We start from the raw sequence: 16,703 nt of genomic DNA, 5'->3' as shown, positions 1-16,703 counted from the left end.
AGTATTTTGTGTTGGCCACTTTCTTTAAAATGATCAGTTATTGATGAAGCAGTTTGTCCCTACAAGGATTGAGGTGATTTGGGGATATTTTATAGCCTGGAAAATAAGCACTCTGTTTGATCATTCTAGTTTTAGATGATGCCTTAAGAAGCCTGTATATAATTCTCATTAAAAGCAAGTAATTCCATTTCAGGATTGTCAGGTGTTCATACCGGGAGCATAGAGGAAGTCCGCTATGGGGTGGATTTGGGATTTTTGAGACACTAATACAAAGGTCCTCCTTAAGACCAGCAGTCTTTAGAGTCTGTTAGAGGAAGAACTTAGAACCCTTAGTGTTCATGTGAACTCTGGTGTCTACCACGCCATTTTGTTACTTGGAGTGCCTTGAAAGACCATGACAAATCGAGAAAGCGTATATTTGTTGAAGATGACCGGGTCAGACTGAGGTGAGTTTACATTATGCCTTAAATTTCATTTCAGGTCTTCTGTGATAACGACAAAGCTCACACCAAACTTCTCTTGCATTTGGGGTGTTTTAAGTTGCTGTACATATTACCTACAAGATCACAAACCAGATTTAAAGGGTTTACTGGGATCTGAGGGTCGGTGCTGGAAAAATATGCTAACTGTGCTAACCCTGAAATCATCTACCCAATATGTTGGGCCGCCAGGGGAGGAAAGTAGGCCTGTTTGCTTCGATGAGGCTGGTTACTCCACATTGGTTTCCTTGGCAGTTCCTAGGTCTCCAAAAGATGTTACTAACGGTGATGTTTCTTCTCTCTACAGATATTATGCAGATATCGCAAAAATGCCTGTGATCAGTGACCAGGATATGAGCGCGTACCTGGCCGAGCAGTCACGGTTACACCTGAGCCAGTTCAACAGCATGAGCGCACTGCATGAAATCTACTCGTACATCACAAAGTACAGAGACGAGGTATGTGAGCCACCATGCCTGTGGAATATTTGAGGTTGGGCTTTCCTTCTTTCCATTGGTTGATGAAGCATTGATTTGTCTACCACTCATCTAGCGCCACCCGCTGTTGGGTTATCACATTGCATGGTGGCCGTAGCAGCAGGTGGGCTTTTGCGGACCGTGGTCTTGTTGTCCTTTGATTTATAAAGCACACATGGGTCTCCGCAAGCCCTGGGTGTGGTGCCGCTATGGCTATTCCATTTGCTTTTGAGTCAATGGCGGCTCCATCGTTTCTACAAATCAATGTCAACTCTTGCCCTGAAGTGGTGGTAAAGGGAATCTGTGAAATGTCACAAATTCTGGATCTTCCTGGTGGAGTGGGAAGTTTTTGGTTTCTTGAGCCTCAGTGGGTCACTATTGAACATCTCATAGTACTGACATGTGGCAGTGGTGAACGCCGTGTGGCTGCAAGGGAGGACGGGCTATGTTTAAGGGCCTCTTGCTTGGATATCAATATTAGTCACTGATAGCAGCTGCTTCTCCTCTCTTAAAATTTGGTACCCTATGTAATGCTGTTACTGGACATGGTGTAAGGGCCATGAAAGCTGGTGTCAGGAACAGAAAGGACACAAATCTAATTTCTCTATTTACTTGATGTAGTTTAATATCCTTGACTCCCTCCTTAACTCGACTGCAAAAAGGAAGCTGGGGCTGCCTAAGTGAGGGTCAACCCTGTGGTATCAGGAGTCTGAGTGTATGTGTCACTGCTGCTACCAATGGCATTTAGGTGAATTAATATCCATGCCCCTCGCTTCCTGTTGTTATTCTTTCCTTCTTGGATGTCCTTGTCCACTGTTTCCCCACATTTTCTATTCCGATCCTTCCTACCGCCATGTTTCTTGCTTTTTTCCCTGCTCCGAATGTCTAGTTTTCTTCTTTTTTTTCCTAACCAGTTTAACTTCTTTCCATCTTGTATTGCTTTGTATCTGCTATCCACGTCCACTTGCTTGATATATTTTTTTATTTTATTTTTAATTACATTCTTGTCCTTCCAATGCATATTTCTCCCGTCTTTCCACAATTAGCTTCCAGTTTTCCTCTTTGAGTCCTTTCCTGTCTGCCACTTGTCTTGTTTTATTCTGGTTTCAACACCTTTTGCTTCCCTTTATCTAATTTATTTGCTTGACATTCTCCCACACCATATTTTTTTCCATCATCCATCTTTCCAACCCTTCTATCTCAACACCTTCTTACCTTTTCCATAAAGCGCCTCTCTGTGGTCTGCCATACTGCTTCGGACACCTACTCGATGCCCAACTCATTCTCTCCCCTATTTCAAAATCTCCTATGCCCATGCCCTTTCCCCCTACCCTCCATACTACTCAACATCCACCCTTCACCTGTTTCCCCTCCTCACTCATCTTCGTGCTGCATCGCCTTCTCACTCTTCCTTCGTAACATGCCCCTCCTCTTTCCTTACCCGCCCTGTGTTCCTAACTCCTCCCCTTTTCCCGCCACTTTACACGCGGAGCCCGTTCCCCTCTTCACAACTTTTCGTGGATCTCTTTTCTCCTCTCTAATGGGATTAACGAATTGCAGCTGTGCCTTTGTCCTCTCCTAATCATTAAACGCAGTAACAAAGAAAGAGATTGCTACCTCGCTGGCGAGGAGCGAGGGCGAACAATCCTGCCCGTTGTTCAGAAGAAATAATATGTTGTCATTGGCTGTGAATGAAAATCATAATTTATTTTTTCTTTGAGTGCCTGAGTCCCTGTAATGGCGGGTTCTCGCACCTTCCTTCCCGACAGGCGTTTATCTCCTTTATGTTCTTGGTAGACCTCCTGGGCTAGCGTAACTTTTCAACGCGACGCCAGATAAAAAGATCGTTAATAAGAACACAGGAGAACAGGTTGCGGATTCCGAAGTACCAGGCTTCTTTGACAGGAAACTCACCTGCTTACAAGAGGAAATTTCCCAACGGCTTGTTGCTCACCGCCTGATTATCTGATGGATGTTGAATGCCGCTTGGGAGACTACAAGAGTTTTGTTGTCTGCGTTAGTGAAGCATTTGTATTAAGACCGCGTAGTCAAGGCCCGCGTACCAAATACCATGCAGTGGTATGTTCAACATGCTATCAAAGTCATCTTGTGACTTTCAACGTGCTGTCAGTCATATTTTGACTTTCGACTTGCCTTTGAGTACGCTTTCTTGGATGAAGAGGGGGACAGGCATACCCCCTCCCCCCCCCCCCAGTTCTCTGATCTGACGCAGACCCAATAAGAGTTGGAAACTAGTGCCAGATCTGAAATAGCTCATTCTAGCTAATTGGAATCTCTAACCTGGAGTTTCACTTTTTACATTGTAAGTGTTGCCATTGCTAGTATCAAAAGTGCTGTTGGCTAAAAACCAGGCTTAGATGCCGTGGCACTTGTCACATATATCTTCAGGGCGCCATGGTGCTACTAAGATCTCCAGACATATTCAGTCGTTGGTTGACTGCGGGCACTGCTTTCATTTGAGGTCATTTTTTTAATGGCTTACCAATACTTTATTGTTGATTTACTTTTCCAAGATAATCGAGCTTCTTCTAACGTGTCTGCCATCTTGGAACGGTAAAGCAATGAGAAAGTATGTAAAAAAAAAATAAAAGATGGCTACCTGCTGGTGCACAAGCATTTTCAAAGCAACGCCTTGGCCATTGCTTGTTGGTTTTAGCAGATTTGCAGTAGTAAGCATGATTGGCTTAATTATAGCACTTAAACTTTTTTTTACAGAATTTGTTTGACAAGTTACACGTGGGCAGGTTGGCACAATTATTAATTTTTTGTTAGTAGTGTGCATTGTTAATAGCCAATTCCTTTTCGTCTCTCTTTTGAGGCTGTGGTCCTAACTTTCTGACATTTCATAGTAAAAAAGTAGATTTGAATGTGTTGCCATTCCCCATACTTTCTTTTAATGTACTGTATGTGTGTAAAGGAAAAAGTGCTACAAATTGTGTATTAGAAGTGTTTCTTAAATGCAGCACTCATGTGAAAGGTAAACCTTTAACCGCATGCGCCCTAGCGGTTTTCCCGCTGTGCGCGGCACTTTAAAAAAAAAAAACGCGTTACATGACGAGCTCAGCTCGTCATGAGCGTACGAGAGGCGTAACTCATGACGAGCTGAGCTCGTCATGAGCGTCGAAGGGGTTAAGCTGTCTGTTTAGAAGGTCCTTTGGAGGTGAATGAGGGTTCCTGTTGCGGATCCCTACATTGTATACAACAGGCTCCTGAAGGAAACAGGGGCGTGTCAAATTCCGTCCCTCTTCTCCTCCCCCACCAAGCCACATTAAACTCCCCACTCCAATATGGCTCTGGAGCGGTTTAGCATTCTCCAGCCCTGCATCGAGCGGTATGCAGATTAGCGCCATTACTAAGAAAAGTGACTTTGAGCCTCCCGTGATTAGACGCCGCTACTAATAATAAACACTGATCAGTCCTCGCCACCCCGGTGAGATGCCGCGCAGCAGTCGCCATTCCCCGCCGAGCACTCGTATTTATCGCAGCATTGTGGCCATGTCTTGGGCATTGTCCCATCTAGCTTTTATTCAGGACCCATGAATTTCCTTGCTTCTCATTTCCAATGCACCACAGATCACACAGACATGTTTGCATCGGAGCAGGCCTAGTACTAGACGCGGTGACATGTTTCCCCATGGCGCGTGGGAGTTCTAACACATTATATTTCAGCTGTAAAGCTTAATGTCTACATTGTAAGCCTTTAGATAGTCTAGGCCTATCCTGGAAAGAATTCCCATTTACTGCTTTTTAATTATTGAATAGACCCCCTTAATGTTAATGTTAATGTTATGGGGATTTATATAGCGCACGGCTACTTCGAAGAGTGTCCTGGCGCTGGCGCAACAGAAGTACCCCCTGAGAGAGAGGAGATGAGGAAGGACTGCTATAAAAGTCTGCGATTATTGGGTGAACAGCCAAGTTTTTAATTGGCGCCTGAAATTAAGAAGCTTGTGTTCTTGTTTAAGACTGGGGGGGAGGGAATTCCATATTCTTCTGACTACCACCTGGAAGGATCTGCCACCCTTTCTGGCCGGAGAAAATTTTGGTATCACCAACAGATGTTGTGTAGATGATCTCCGCATCCTGGCCCGAATATAAGGTGTGATCCTATTCCGAATGTACCGGACCCCGCTATTGTTTAACCCGTTCACTGCGGGGTGTTTAACCCCCACTGTGGTTGTGACGAGCTCAGCTCGTCATGAGGCACAGTGGAGCTGCACTCATGACGAGCTGAGCTCGTCACAGCCACACCCGTTTTCGAACGTTGAGCACAGCGGGGTAATTATCCCCACGTGCGAACGTTCCAACGGCCGTGACGAGCTCAGCTCATCATGAGTGCAGCTCAACCGTGCCTCATGAAAAGCTGAGCTCGTCATGAGCACTCAACGGGTTAAGGCCATAAAGGCCATCACAAGGGCCTTGAAAAGAATCCAGAAAGACTGTCATTTAGGTCCCACTTGGTCTGCAATAATTCCCTCTTCTTCCTAACAGGCTTTCTTTTTTATTGGTTTTACGTCCTTTTTACAACTTTTCGGGCGAAGACATCCGCCTCCTTTTATCAGTCACTCTCTTGTTGGAGTCTGACTTTTCCTCTTGCTCTTTTTTCTGCCACATTGAATTGTGGTAGAGATTGACCCCCAGGCTGTTCCTTCAGACTTTGCTATTGATATATTTTTATTGACAGAGGCTTTGCTCGTTGAAGATGGAGAAGGCCAGCTCTCTCTCTAGTCAATTTTTGCCTATTTACCCTTTCAGTATTCTGCTCTGTTTTATGTATGTGTACAAGACTGGCGGCATTTTAATTATACGAGTGACATCTCCCTAAAATAATGTATTTCGCAGAGCACGAAATTCGGGAAATGATTCCCATTTTATTTATCCTAAATTTCTGAACTCTTCACTCACCAGGGACTTTTTCATGTGGGAAATGTCTTGCGGAAGTGGTAAAACTACTGCCACGGGATATTTTGTGCTCAAATCAGCCTCCTTCCTGGGTATAACCCTATTGGTAAATTTTCACTCATAATACCAACTGAGTAAATTTTGCATAAAGATGCAAAAAGAATTCTCAATTTTACTCACCCTAACGTTGTCTAATGCTCCAGAATCATCACTTTCACCGAGAGAAGCAAGATGGATTGTTTTGTACTTTAGACTGTGAGTACTTCAGAGCTGTTTGACTTGGCTACCTATTAAATAATGTATAATGAAACGGGGGGTGCTGGTTCCTTTTAGGAGGGGACGGTGAGACCAGTCTTGTTGTCTTCCCCCCTTCGGTGCTCATGACGGAGTGGTTCCGTCATGAACGCTGGTTGGGCTGTGCTAATGACGGAGCCACTCCGTCATGGCCCCGCCCGCTCAATAGAACCTTCAGCACAGCGCGAAAATTTGCGCCGCGCTGAAGAGACTAAGTACCTTTTAAAGGGGGAGGAGGGTGAAATATCGTTACTCTGCACATAACATTTTTCTTTTTTGAATAAATCTTTTTATTGTGTTTTCAAAACATATTAAAGCTTTACAGTAGGAACCAATGGCAGGTTTAGGGCAGTACACGACTGATCTCGACTGGTCAATGAGGTACAATCAGACAGATAAAGGGGAACAAATCACATACAAGCCCATTGGGTCCATCCAATCAGCATTCCCTTTCCACCCGGTGTCTATCCCACCAGCCCATGAGATTCCCGCCATGGGGAACCAGATTTTTCCCCATGTTCGGGGGCATCCTCTGCCATTATAGATCATTTTGTTCCTGCTAACATGCACCAATCCATGTCTTTTTCCCAATCCTTTTCCTCCGGTGCTCGTCCCATTCCCCTCCTTTGGGCAATTTGCTCATATAATGTTAATCAATGTTATAGAGTTGCTATTGTGACAAACAAGCTTTTAATCGCCTTTTTCCTCCCATTAGACTGAGAGGGAAAAATCTTGGTACGGTCAGGAAGTCGGTCTTCAAAAATATGCTTCATGTCTTCATTTTAACTAGTACTTGTACCCGGTACTATGCATGATCTCTTCACATAAGACAGTTGAGTTGGTAGCCCACTCACGCGGGCTTCATTTATTTCTGAAGCCACTTTGTCTTGGCTGCTGCTTGTTCTGGGTTGTTCTGCTCCTCAGTAACTCTTCCCTTTCTTTCTCAACCCTTAGATTTTAACGGCTTTGGAGAAGGACGAGTCCGCCAGGAGGCAGCGACTGAGGAGTAAACTTGAGCAGGTCATCGACACAATGGCGCTAAGCAGTTGAAGTACCAGCTCTGCCCCTTGGACGGATTTTATTTCTAGCAGTGCATAACTGAGAGAGGACAGCGGGCGATCGGCACAGCCGCAGTATACTCTGCATCCCATGGATCGACTGGACCGCCGCACTCCGACCCGCCCTCAACGGAGTTCATCTCACCTGGGCCTCCAAAACAAATGGGAAAGAAACAAACAAAAGACCTAGTCGGACATTTCAAGGAGTGGCGTAGGGGACATTTTGCTGAACAAATAGTTGCTAAGATCTCAAATGGAATGCAAAAAACAGAACAACCACCAAGAATGTCAGCGGTGCAACTGGAAGTGTGCGCATTGCAGCAGGGCTGGTTTTCCCCCCGTACTCGTGTGACATCACAGCTCACATGACGAAGGCCGGCTGAGACTGCACTGACTTCTAGGATTGTTTTTTTTATTTTTTCCTTTCCCTTCCCTCCCACCCCCCCCCCAGTCTCTTCGATTGCCCATTCTCTCTCTGGCCTCCTGCCACTAGTGTTACTGCTATATTTGCACAATTTACATAAAAATAGAAGTTTTTAAGAAAAATCAAAAAATGAACTTTAACAGGAAAAAAAAGAGGACAGGAGAACAAAATGATTAATTTTGAAACAATGAAGCGAACAGAATTCCCGCTGTTGGAAAAAAAAGACAAAGTTCCCGAAGTTTTTGCTATTTCATTGAACGTGTCCTGTGCCATGTTTTATTTGAATGTCGTTTAGTGGAGAAAAAAAGAACAAATGATTTTTGTTAGGAAAAATATGCTATTATTTAAATGTTACATGCCTTGCGGCATAAGGGTTACAAGCAAAAACAAAGGAGCTTTTGCAGCATAGGAATGGATAACTGCCTGCTAGACCCCCGAGATGCAAGCGGGGAGACTGAACTAGTTTATGACAAAGTAGCAATTTTATTTTACATTTTCCATTCCTTTTCAAGTGGGGAACATCATGGAAGAAGGCAGCCGCTCCAGCCCCCCTTCGCATACAGTGCCTCCTCTAGATTTCAAATATGAATTATGGTACAGAGGGGAGAAATCCCACAATGCTTTGCACAGCTAGGCACCTACAGTGAAGGGGGTTGGAGTGTCCCATCCTTACAGCAGCAATACAGAAATGGTCCCGGACAGCTCTGGTGTCGCTCGAGATTCTACCGGAGTTCTAAAAAAAAGGTTACCTTAATGGCATAGACGCTTATTCAAAAGGCTTTTTTCCTGGTTTTTAGGGCTTAGACATACACATTTGAAGATCATTTTCTGCAATTTATTTCCCCCAAATAAGGGTTCATTTGATATTTTTTTAATGTCCTCTGTTGACCCCTTTAGCAGCAATTTCAAACTTTAAGTCATTCCGACAGGAACACGCAGGACACACTGCTTTGGACTTTAAACATGGCCGCCGGATTAACACCATTTCTTGTTGTTAGTTTTATTCCCATTTTGAAGTGTTGGAGTTTAAAAAATATTGACCTACCAGGTCGGTGCCACCGTTCGGCGAATAATGCAGGGGTCAAGTTCGCGTTGGTACTCCAGGGTGTTCCCTGGGCATTTCTCAACGTGGTCTTTCAGGTGTGCCAAAAAACTTTCAGATGGTGGGTGTAGGTGGTGGAGCCAAAGGGTGACTAAACAAATTAAGTGGGGTAAATGGAGCTACTCAAGGTGCAAAACTGCTCTTTGTTTATCTTCTATTGTTGGTTCGCATGGATTTAAGATGTCCTATGTTGTTCACTTTTATCCTTCTGTCCTTCAAGTTCGAAGCAAATTTGCCCCGTTTCAAGGCATCCACAACTAAGGAAGCTAGTATAATTGGCCCATTATTATATTAGAAATTGGTTCCCAAATGTAGATGACCTGTCTGCGTTGGTTTGAAGGAAACAGTTAGCTATGGATGGATTTCTCACCGAAGAGATTAAAATTTTAGAGAACAGAGTAGATTATTTTTCTCTTAATTGCGAATTTTAAAGAACGTTTAATGGCACTGAACCTCTTTTTACAGAGCTTTTTCATTTACAACTAGAGAGAACACCATAGATCCAAGCCGGATGAGTCCTGCCCATATGTTCACGATACCATTAACCTAAATGGAGTACCACCTCTGTAGTTAGCCTGAAAATCTGGCGTGGGTAGGGACGACTTAGATTTGTGTTTTACACTTAGTTTAAATGCCATGAAGAAAGCAGTACTGTGAACCTCATATTGGAGGTTGAACCTCTAAAGTGGAGTTATGCAAACATACCAAGTTCCCTCTTAAATAATTTAACACTAAATGGAAAATTAAAGCGAAGTCTTATAATTTGGCAGCCATATGCATTATGAGGTTTAAGTTCAGCCTAGATTTTTGTAAAGGCATGATACTATAATTGATACATCCTGTATCTAAATTTTAAATACATTTTAGAATGTTCAAGTATTTTAGATTTACGAATCATTTAAAAATCTATAATATCATCATGGATCCTGGGCCAGTCCCTTGATCCTACTGTGTCTCAATGTCCCTACCAAAAACTATTTTTCACAGAATGTAAACAAATATGTTCCCATAATGACATTTGCGAGCGCCGAAGACCTCTACGAGCCACTCTGTGTTCGGCCTTATAGTTGACTTGTTCGTTTGTGAGACCCTAATGAGAGGTCTTGTTAATGGCGCAGAAAATATTGACATCATATCGCAGTACAAATAATTCTGATAAATTATTAAAAGTGGTAGCATCTGTGTACCCTTTCAAGCTAGTTGCAATTTTGCCTTTAATCAGAGGCAGAAGCAGCACTACCAAAATTACACCTATATTACATATGAAATGGCCTAACAGATGTGCGTTTCTTTGGTAGCTCTTGTATCCATTGCTAGATTTTTACTACAAGGTTTAATGCTTCACACTTGTCAGAGGGTGTAGATGCCGACACTTTTTCTTTTAGTTGTAGCGTAGTGAAGCCAACGTTGTCCCCATGACCGTACCAACAGCAAAGGGTAGTCTTATCCTGACAAGCTTCAGTCTGTTTTTAATACCAAAGCACATCTTATAGGCAGATGATGGTTCCCTCCATTAACCCTTGAAAGGCACAAAAGGTTTGTCTGAGCTCAGATAAATGCAGTACTTTGTGAACTGAAAGAAAGTAGAAACCCTATTTTTGCAGTGTGAATCTTTCTGGATTCACTATGCTGTGCATTATTCCGAACTGAAAGAAAGTAGAAACCCTTGATATATTCACAGACCTGCCCACAGTTGTGCACAGTTTGGCATCAGTGCATCTTTATTGAGGTTGTTCATTAAAAAAGTAGCCAATAGAAAGGTGCCAAATATGTGTAGGGCTTATCACTCCTGTGAGGGCCGTTCCCAGTTGTGTAGTATAAAGAGCTCCACATAGGAGTTACGGCCCTTCGCCCCAGTTCCAGCTCTGTTTAATATAATCCTTGATGGCTATTCCTCTTCACTGAGTTTTAGGGGTAAAGGGATTTTAACTGAATTGGGGTGGCTTTCTGACCGGTGCTGACTTTTTCTGCTGAATGTGAAAATTGGGAGATTTCTTGAAAGGCTATTGCCTCTGAAAGGGTAGTAGCATGGGTACAAGGCTGTTACACATCTGGCCTGTTAAAAAATGGGGAATTTCCAAAGCAGTCAGTGTGACATTACAGACAAAAACCTTTTTGTCTTTTGAAATGCACAAGCCTGTAGAGGAATCTCTGTAGAACAGGCCACCGGTTCACCTGTGGAGGATGCAACCAGTCCATTGCCCTGTTCTGAAATTCTAGATTAATTGGACACAAGCGTTTAAGCAAAAAAAGTTTAATTGGTAGCTTTGCTGTTCCACGAGCCGGGTAACTGCAGACCCATTGCCAGGATACCCTTCGCCGCTAAAATTCTGGAAAAAGTTTTGAACAAGCAGATGTCACAATTCCTCTCGGAGGGAAATTTACTAGACCACTCACAATTTGATTTCCGAGAGGGACATGGGACAGCAACGGCACTGCTAACGGCGGTGGAAGAACTCAGGAGTGTTCTGGATAACGGAGGGAAGGCTGCCTTGGTACTTCTGGACCTATCGGCGGCCTTCGATACGGTTAGCCATGAGACACCCCTGACCCGTTTGGCAGAAGTCAGAGTTCATAGTTCGGCACGTGCTCTTCTGGCATCCTACTTGTGTAATAGAACTTTCGCAGTAGAGCTGGGGGAGGCAAGATCCAAATCATTTAGCTCACCGTGAGGGGTGCCACAGGGGTCATCTTTAAGCCCTACCCTTTTTAATCTGTATGTAGCCCCGTTAGCAGGAATCATAAGGTAAAACGGCTATATCCCAGTTTCCTATGCTGACGACACCCAGATAGTGGTGTCTATTAGCAAGGACGTCAAAGAGACTGCGGATAAATTCAGATAATGTATGACGCAAGTCAGAGAATGGATGCTGAATAACTGCTTGAAGTTAAATGGGGATAAAAGTGAAGTACTGGTGCTTGGGGCTGATCCAAACACCTGGTCCCCGGAGTGGTGGCCAGACAGCCCTGGTAACTGTCCGGCCCCAGTAGAAAAATTGAAAAATCTGGGTATGACTCTAGACATCCAACTCTCATTTGATGCTCAGGCCAGTAAACTGGCTTCATCAGACTGGTACATTCTGAAAATGATTAGAAACTTCTGCCCTACATTCCATCTGATGCTCGGAAAACGGTGGTGACTGCCCTGGCCTTGTCAAGGATAGACTATGGAAATGCCTTGTATGCTGGGGCCAAGGTTCAAATTCTAGCAAAACTACAACGTCAGCCGCAAGGCTGGTGCTGGACATTCCCAAATATGAGCCAATTGCCCATAAATTAAAAACCCTTCATTGGCTCCCCATCGCCAAAAGAGTGCAGTTTAAATCGCTATGCCTTGCTTATAAGGCGCTTCACGGATTTGGCTCGCAGTTCTTAAAATCCCATCTGAAACTGTACGATCCTACCAGGCTTCTTAGATCCAGCCAAGCCAAATTAATCCGGGTTCCGAAACAAAGAAGGGCCAGTTGGGGAGGGAGACGTTTCTTACTACACACAGCAAAGGTATGGAATCTGCTCCCAATCTCCATTAAAGACAGTCCATCCCTGCTCTCTTTTAGAAAAGCAGTGAAAGCTTGGCTCTTCACTGCCTGCTAGACTCTGTACTGTCGGCCTAGAAGTCTCTGACTGTCATAGCGCCAAGACGCCCATGGGCATTCGCGCGCTCTATAAAATGATAAATCAAATCACGAGCAAAAAGTTTAGTGGGAAATGTTAGTGGTTATTTAGCATTTGATTAAATTAGGATCATTGCTTTACAGCTAGGGCCTTCTTAAAGGGCAGCAGCCTGGTTTGACGAGTGTTCATGTTCATGAAGGGCACAGAGTTTTGTCCTTTTCCCCGAGAGGTGTTGTTCTAGCTTAGTAGGTTAATGCTCCTGCGGCAGACCTGTGAGGTCACAGATTCTTCAAATCCAGCATGACTGGCTCAGCATTTCATCCACCCAGTGCCAACAAAATGAGCCCCATTAACACATTTTTCCAAAGCTTTGAGGCTTCGTTTAGAGCTGAATGAGAGATTGGGTATTTTAATTGTCCCCAGTTCAAAACGGATACCCTGGGTTAATTCAAGTTGGCATGACCCTGAAAAGAGCATCAAGCATGCGGTTAAAATCTGCAGTGATGTATTGCTCATTTCCCTGCACTTATTTAATAATAAGAAAACCTGGTAGAAATATTTTTTAATTTGTGTAACAAGCGGGTGGGTCAGACGCCACTGTTCTAGCTATCACTTTGCGAGCAGCGGTTGTTGTGTCCTTTCCTCTGGCACAAGGGCGTGTTTCGGAGTGTGCTATTTTTGACAAAATAGCTTTAGTCAAAGGTAAAAGGTCATTTTATACCCCGGGGCGTGGCCATCGTTTGTGCAGTGACTCTGAGGTGTGAGGGGCCTACTGCATCCCATTTAGGGCTCTTTATAATACGCAGCAGGGACCAGATGATTTTTGCTATGCCACGGTTTAGATCAGAGCAAAATATATTCATTTATGCAAAATTATAAACATTGCCACAAAACCATGACTATAGCCTTATAGCCCGCCATAGAGGGCTATACCGGCTATTAAAGGCCCTCTCCAGCACAATGGAGAGGGACTTTAATAGCCGGTATAGCCCAGCTACGAAGGGCTATAAGGCTATTAGAACATTCTGCCCCTAGAAGGCAGAATGTTCTAACAAAAAAAGAACAAAGCCTTATGGGAGCGTGAGGGGATTGGAATCTCCTCAGGCTCCCTGAAGCCTTTGTTCACAGCCAGAGCTGTGAACAAAGAAATATTGGAATGTTGGAGCTCGGGCTTATACCAGCCATTATAAGCCCAGAGCACTCCATTGTTTTCAATGGGGCTCCCAACATTCCAATGTTCTAATACACGTTATAGTGTTGCATTGAGCCTAGTTTGGCAACCTCGCCAGGCACCGGTTCAAAAATTCATAATCAAATTATGTACTTGTATAAGAACATTTATAAAAAGGAGACTTTCGGTCAGCCCTCTACCTTTATTATTATTATTGAAGTGTCATTTACCTTTGCCCTCCATCCCCCACAGCATAAAGCATGGGGCATTGGGTCAGCCCACTTCAGCCATTGGCTCTCTTCATTTTAAGTGATGGCATTTTGCTTGTGTACCCACCCACAGAATGAAGTCTACTTGAGTGCCAGGGTTGGTGGACCAATCTCTGCCTTCATATTTGTTTTTATTTTATTTGTTTTATTTATTTTTGTGATGGGTATTTTTTATTTATTTCTTCAAATATATACACATCACCTATGTAAGGCTGCAACTTTTTTGGAGCTTTTATTCTTACTTTTGATGCCTACTGCATAGGTTTGCAAAAGGAAAACTGTGGGCTCCCCCAGAATAGACCGGTTCCTTGACAATTCCGATTTAAATTGTCACCAATTGAGGGATGGGTAAATGATAAACTCCCCTCTCGCCCAACCCACATATATTTGTGTAAGCCAGGTCTGAGCCACCCCCACCCTTCCCCTAAAATATGTAATCCTGGTTTTCATGGTGTATTTTTGGAGAATTTGGGTCTTTGGTTTTAAGGCAAAGATTTTCACACAACTCCAAAATAGGTGCCAGATTTTGGTAGTGCAGATTCAAAGTCCTCTTTTAGAAGCAGTGTGATCTTGAGTAGGGATGAGTGTAACTCTTCTAATTCAGTGTAGTGTAATCATTCCAGGAGAAGAGTAATTCTGCATTTAGTGCTATTTCTTGGTGCAAAAATTCCCCTTGCATCCAAAATGGACACAAGGATGCATTCTGCACTAAGAAATAGCGCTAAATGGAACAGAACATGAATAGCAAGCGTGAGAAACTCTTGCGGTAGGATTTTCCCCCAATTCACTCCCAGCATTAGCTCTCTTGTCTTAACAAAAATGCACCCTTGTGTCCAAAATGTAGGCAAGGATGAAGCTTGTGCTAAGAAATAGTGCTGAGTGCAACAGACCACAAATACTGAGCGCGAGCGACCGCTCACTGAATGTGCTGTTCTGGTTGAGTGTTCGCCCTAAATTACTCCAAATTATGCAAACGGGAGTAATCATATTAGTATCAAAGAGAAACGTGGAATTGCCCAAATTAGTCTAGCGTAATTGAAATTCCAACCAGGCCTAATTTTGAGCAAATTTCGAACTCATTACGTCTCCTGTTAATACTTCAAAATAGTGTAATGTTTTAAGAGATTAGTGAAATTTTATAAATTTACCCTGGCAATTAATTTTCACTTTAGTGTGTTCTTCTTGTGCATAATACACCCATTTTACGTGCCTCAACATTTTTTTCATAAAAGTGCACACATTTTTTTTTTAGAGCGCCCCGATTACCCCAAAATAGAGGATAAGCCAGAGTATGTTGATCCTTTGAACTTGAAGCATTAGCTTTGTTTTAAGTAAAAAAAAATGAGTGGCAATAAGCCGCTCTGTAATGGGTTTTCGCTAACCTCTTTTGTCATGTAAAGCCTATCCGAGAGTATGTGTTAAAAGGGAAGAGACTCCAAATATTCTTCAAAAACCTCCACCCCTTGTCTAACAATCACACTGTGGATACTTTTACAAGTTAGTAAGGCCTGCCTGACCAGAATAGTATGTTTGGCAATCATGAACTTGATTACATTTTTGAAAGAGGTAACAGAACGTAACTGCCATGTTTAAGTAAGTTTAGAAATATTTCAGCATAGGCAATTTAATAAAATAATTGTGAAAAATTCTGAGGCGGGCCGATTTTACATTTTTCACTGGGGAGGCGCAGCAATTCAAAGTTTGAAGACCACTGTCCTAAAACAAGCACATTTAGTAATCTGCCTTCTTAGGCTGTACATCTGGCTTTTCCTTGCCACTGAGAGTTATTACACGGCACTAATGCTTCTAGCTTCTTCACACACCTGCATTGCTGCCCACTGCCATTACTGTGAATGTCCTAATCCCCATACCCACCCTTGGCAGTGCCACTCGTGAGTCGGAACGATTCTTGGCATTTCAGCCCTTTCACCTCTATCTGCTTTATGCCCTTGGTTGCAGGCGTCCATTTTAGAAAAAAAAAACTAGTTGTTGCTGGGTGGCACAAAGACAAGACAATCTGGGTCTGCTGGGAGGAGGGTCAAAGTTAGACATTTCAGTCTACACTTAGCAGGGTAAGATTTTAGCGGGAAGAAATAACAGAAAACCTACTTTTTTTGGCCACACACATTTCACTAAAAACATGTCACAAAGGCAGCGTTGATACCTGTTTGAGAGGTGAATGCCAAAGCTACGAACACCGGAGGGAAGATTGTTCTGCCGGTGCCCAACACTTCATGCCACGTGTACGTTGCCATCCGCTTTTTATTTCTGTATCACGATGAAATGTAACGCTAAAGGCGTCTCCTGCCCAGGACGTTTACTATGTCGATGCCTTGCCGTAAGGGCAGAGAGGCCGGAGGCGGCTGGGCAGGATTGAGGAGGTTGTACTGAAATTAGTTCCTTTTTCTTTCGACGTATCAAAGACATGTCACAATTTACAAGAAGGTAGAGAACAGTAACCGAGTAAGTCAAAGAGTGCTGAGACGTTCCTTCTGTGATTGTTTCAAACTTGAAGCATCGGTGCCAGTTTGGCCGTTCTGTGCGATCAATTGTGTAAATATCCTGCTATTTCCTATTTTAATGTTCCTCAGATTTAGTACTTGTAAATAAAAGAAAAAAAAACAAACTGCGCATCAGGAAGAGATTAAACATTTTTGCTAAATAATACCAGCCTGTCTGTCTTGTTGCTTGATTTTTTAATTCAGAGATTTGTTTGACCAAAGCACAATGTTGGGTCCCACTGTCATATAATGTGTGCTTCATGGCCGTTGGGTGTGGGTGAACCCTGCCTGCCTTCCTGACTCTATCATATTGCAGGGAGCCTGCTCTGCTGCATGATGCTGGCTTAGTGCTGCGAGTCTGCGTCCCTCCTCAAGGCGGCCATTTTATCAG

The 16,703-nt window shown here is 43.4% G+C and overlaps 1 protein-coding gene across 2 annotated transcripts in view; it reads left to right on the top strand.

Annotated features, from left to right (window-relative positions):
- Positions 1 to 16,478, top strand: part of PLXNA1 (plexin A1) — a 589,805-nt gene extending 573,327 nt beyond the window's left edge. For both annotated transcript variants that reach the window (XM_078661729.1, XM_078661728.1), the window contains 2 exons: positions 787 to 937; positions 7,127 to 16,478. In XM_078661729.1, the coding sequence (XP_078517855.1) occupies positions 787 to 937; positions 7,127 to 7,222 (247 nt within the window). In that variant the 3' untranslated portion in view covers positions 7,223 to 16,478. The remainder of the gene's footprint in view (positions 1 to 786; positions 938 to 7,126) is intronic.
- The last annotated feature ends 225 nt before the right edge of the window (positions 16,479 to 16,703 follow it).

This window comes from Lissotriton helveticus, chromosome 9 (genome assembly GCF_964261635.1).
Source record: "Lissotriton helveticus chromosome 9, aLisHel1.1, whole genome shotgun sequence".
In the NCBI taxonomy this organism is placed as follows: Eukaryota; Metazoa; Chordata; class Amphibia; order Caudata; family Salamandridae; genus Lissotriton; species Lissotriton helveticus.
Note: the sequence above shows the minus strand (reverse complement) of the source record. Positions and strands in the feature narration are given on the sequence as shown.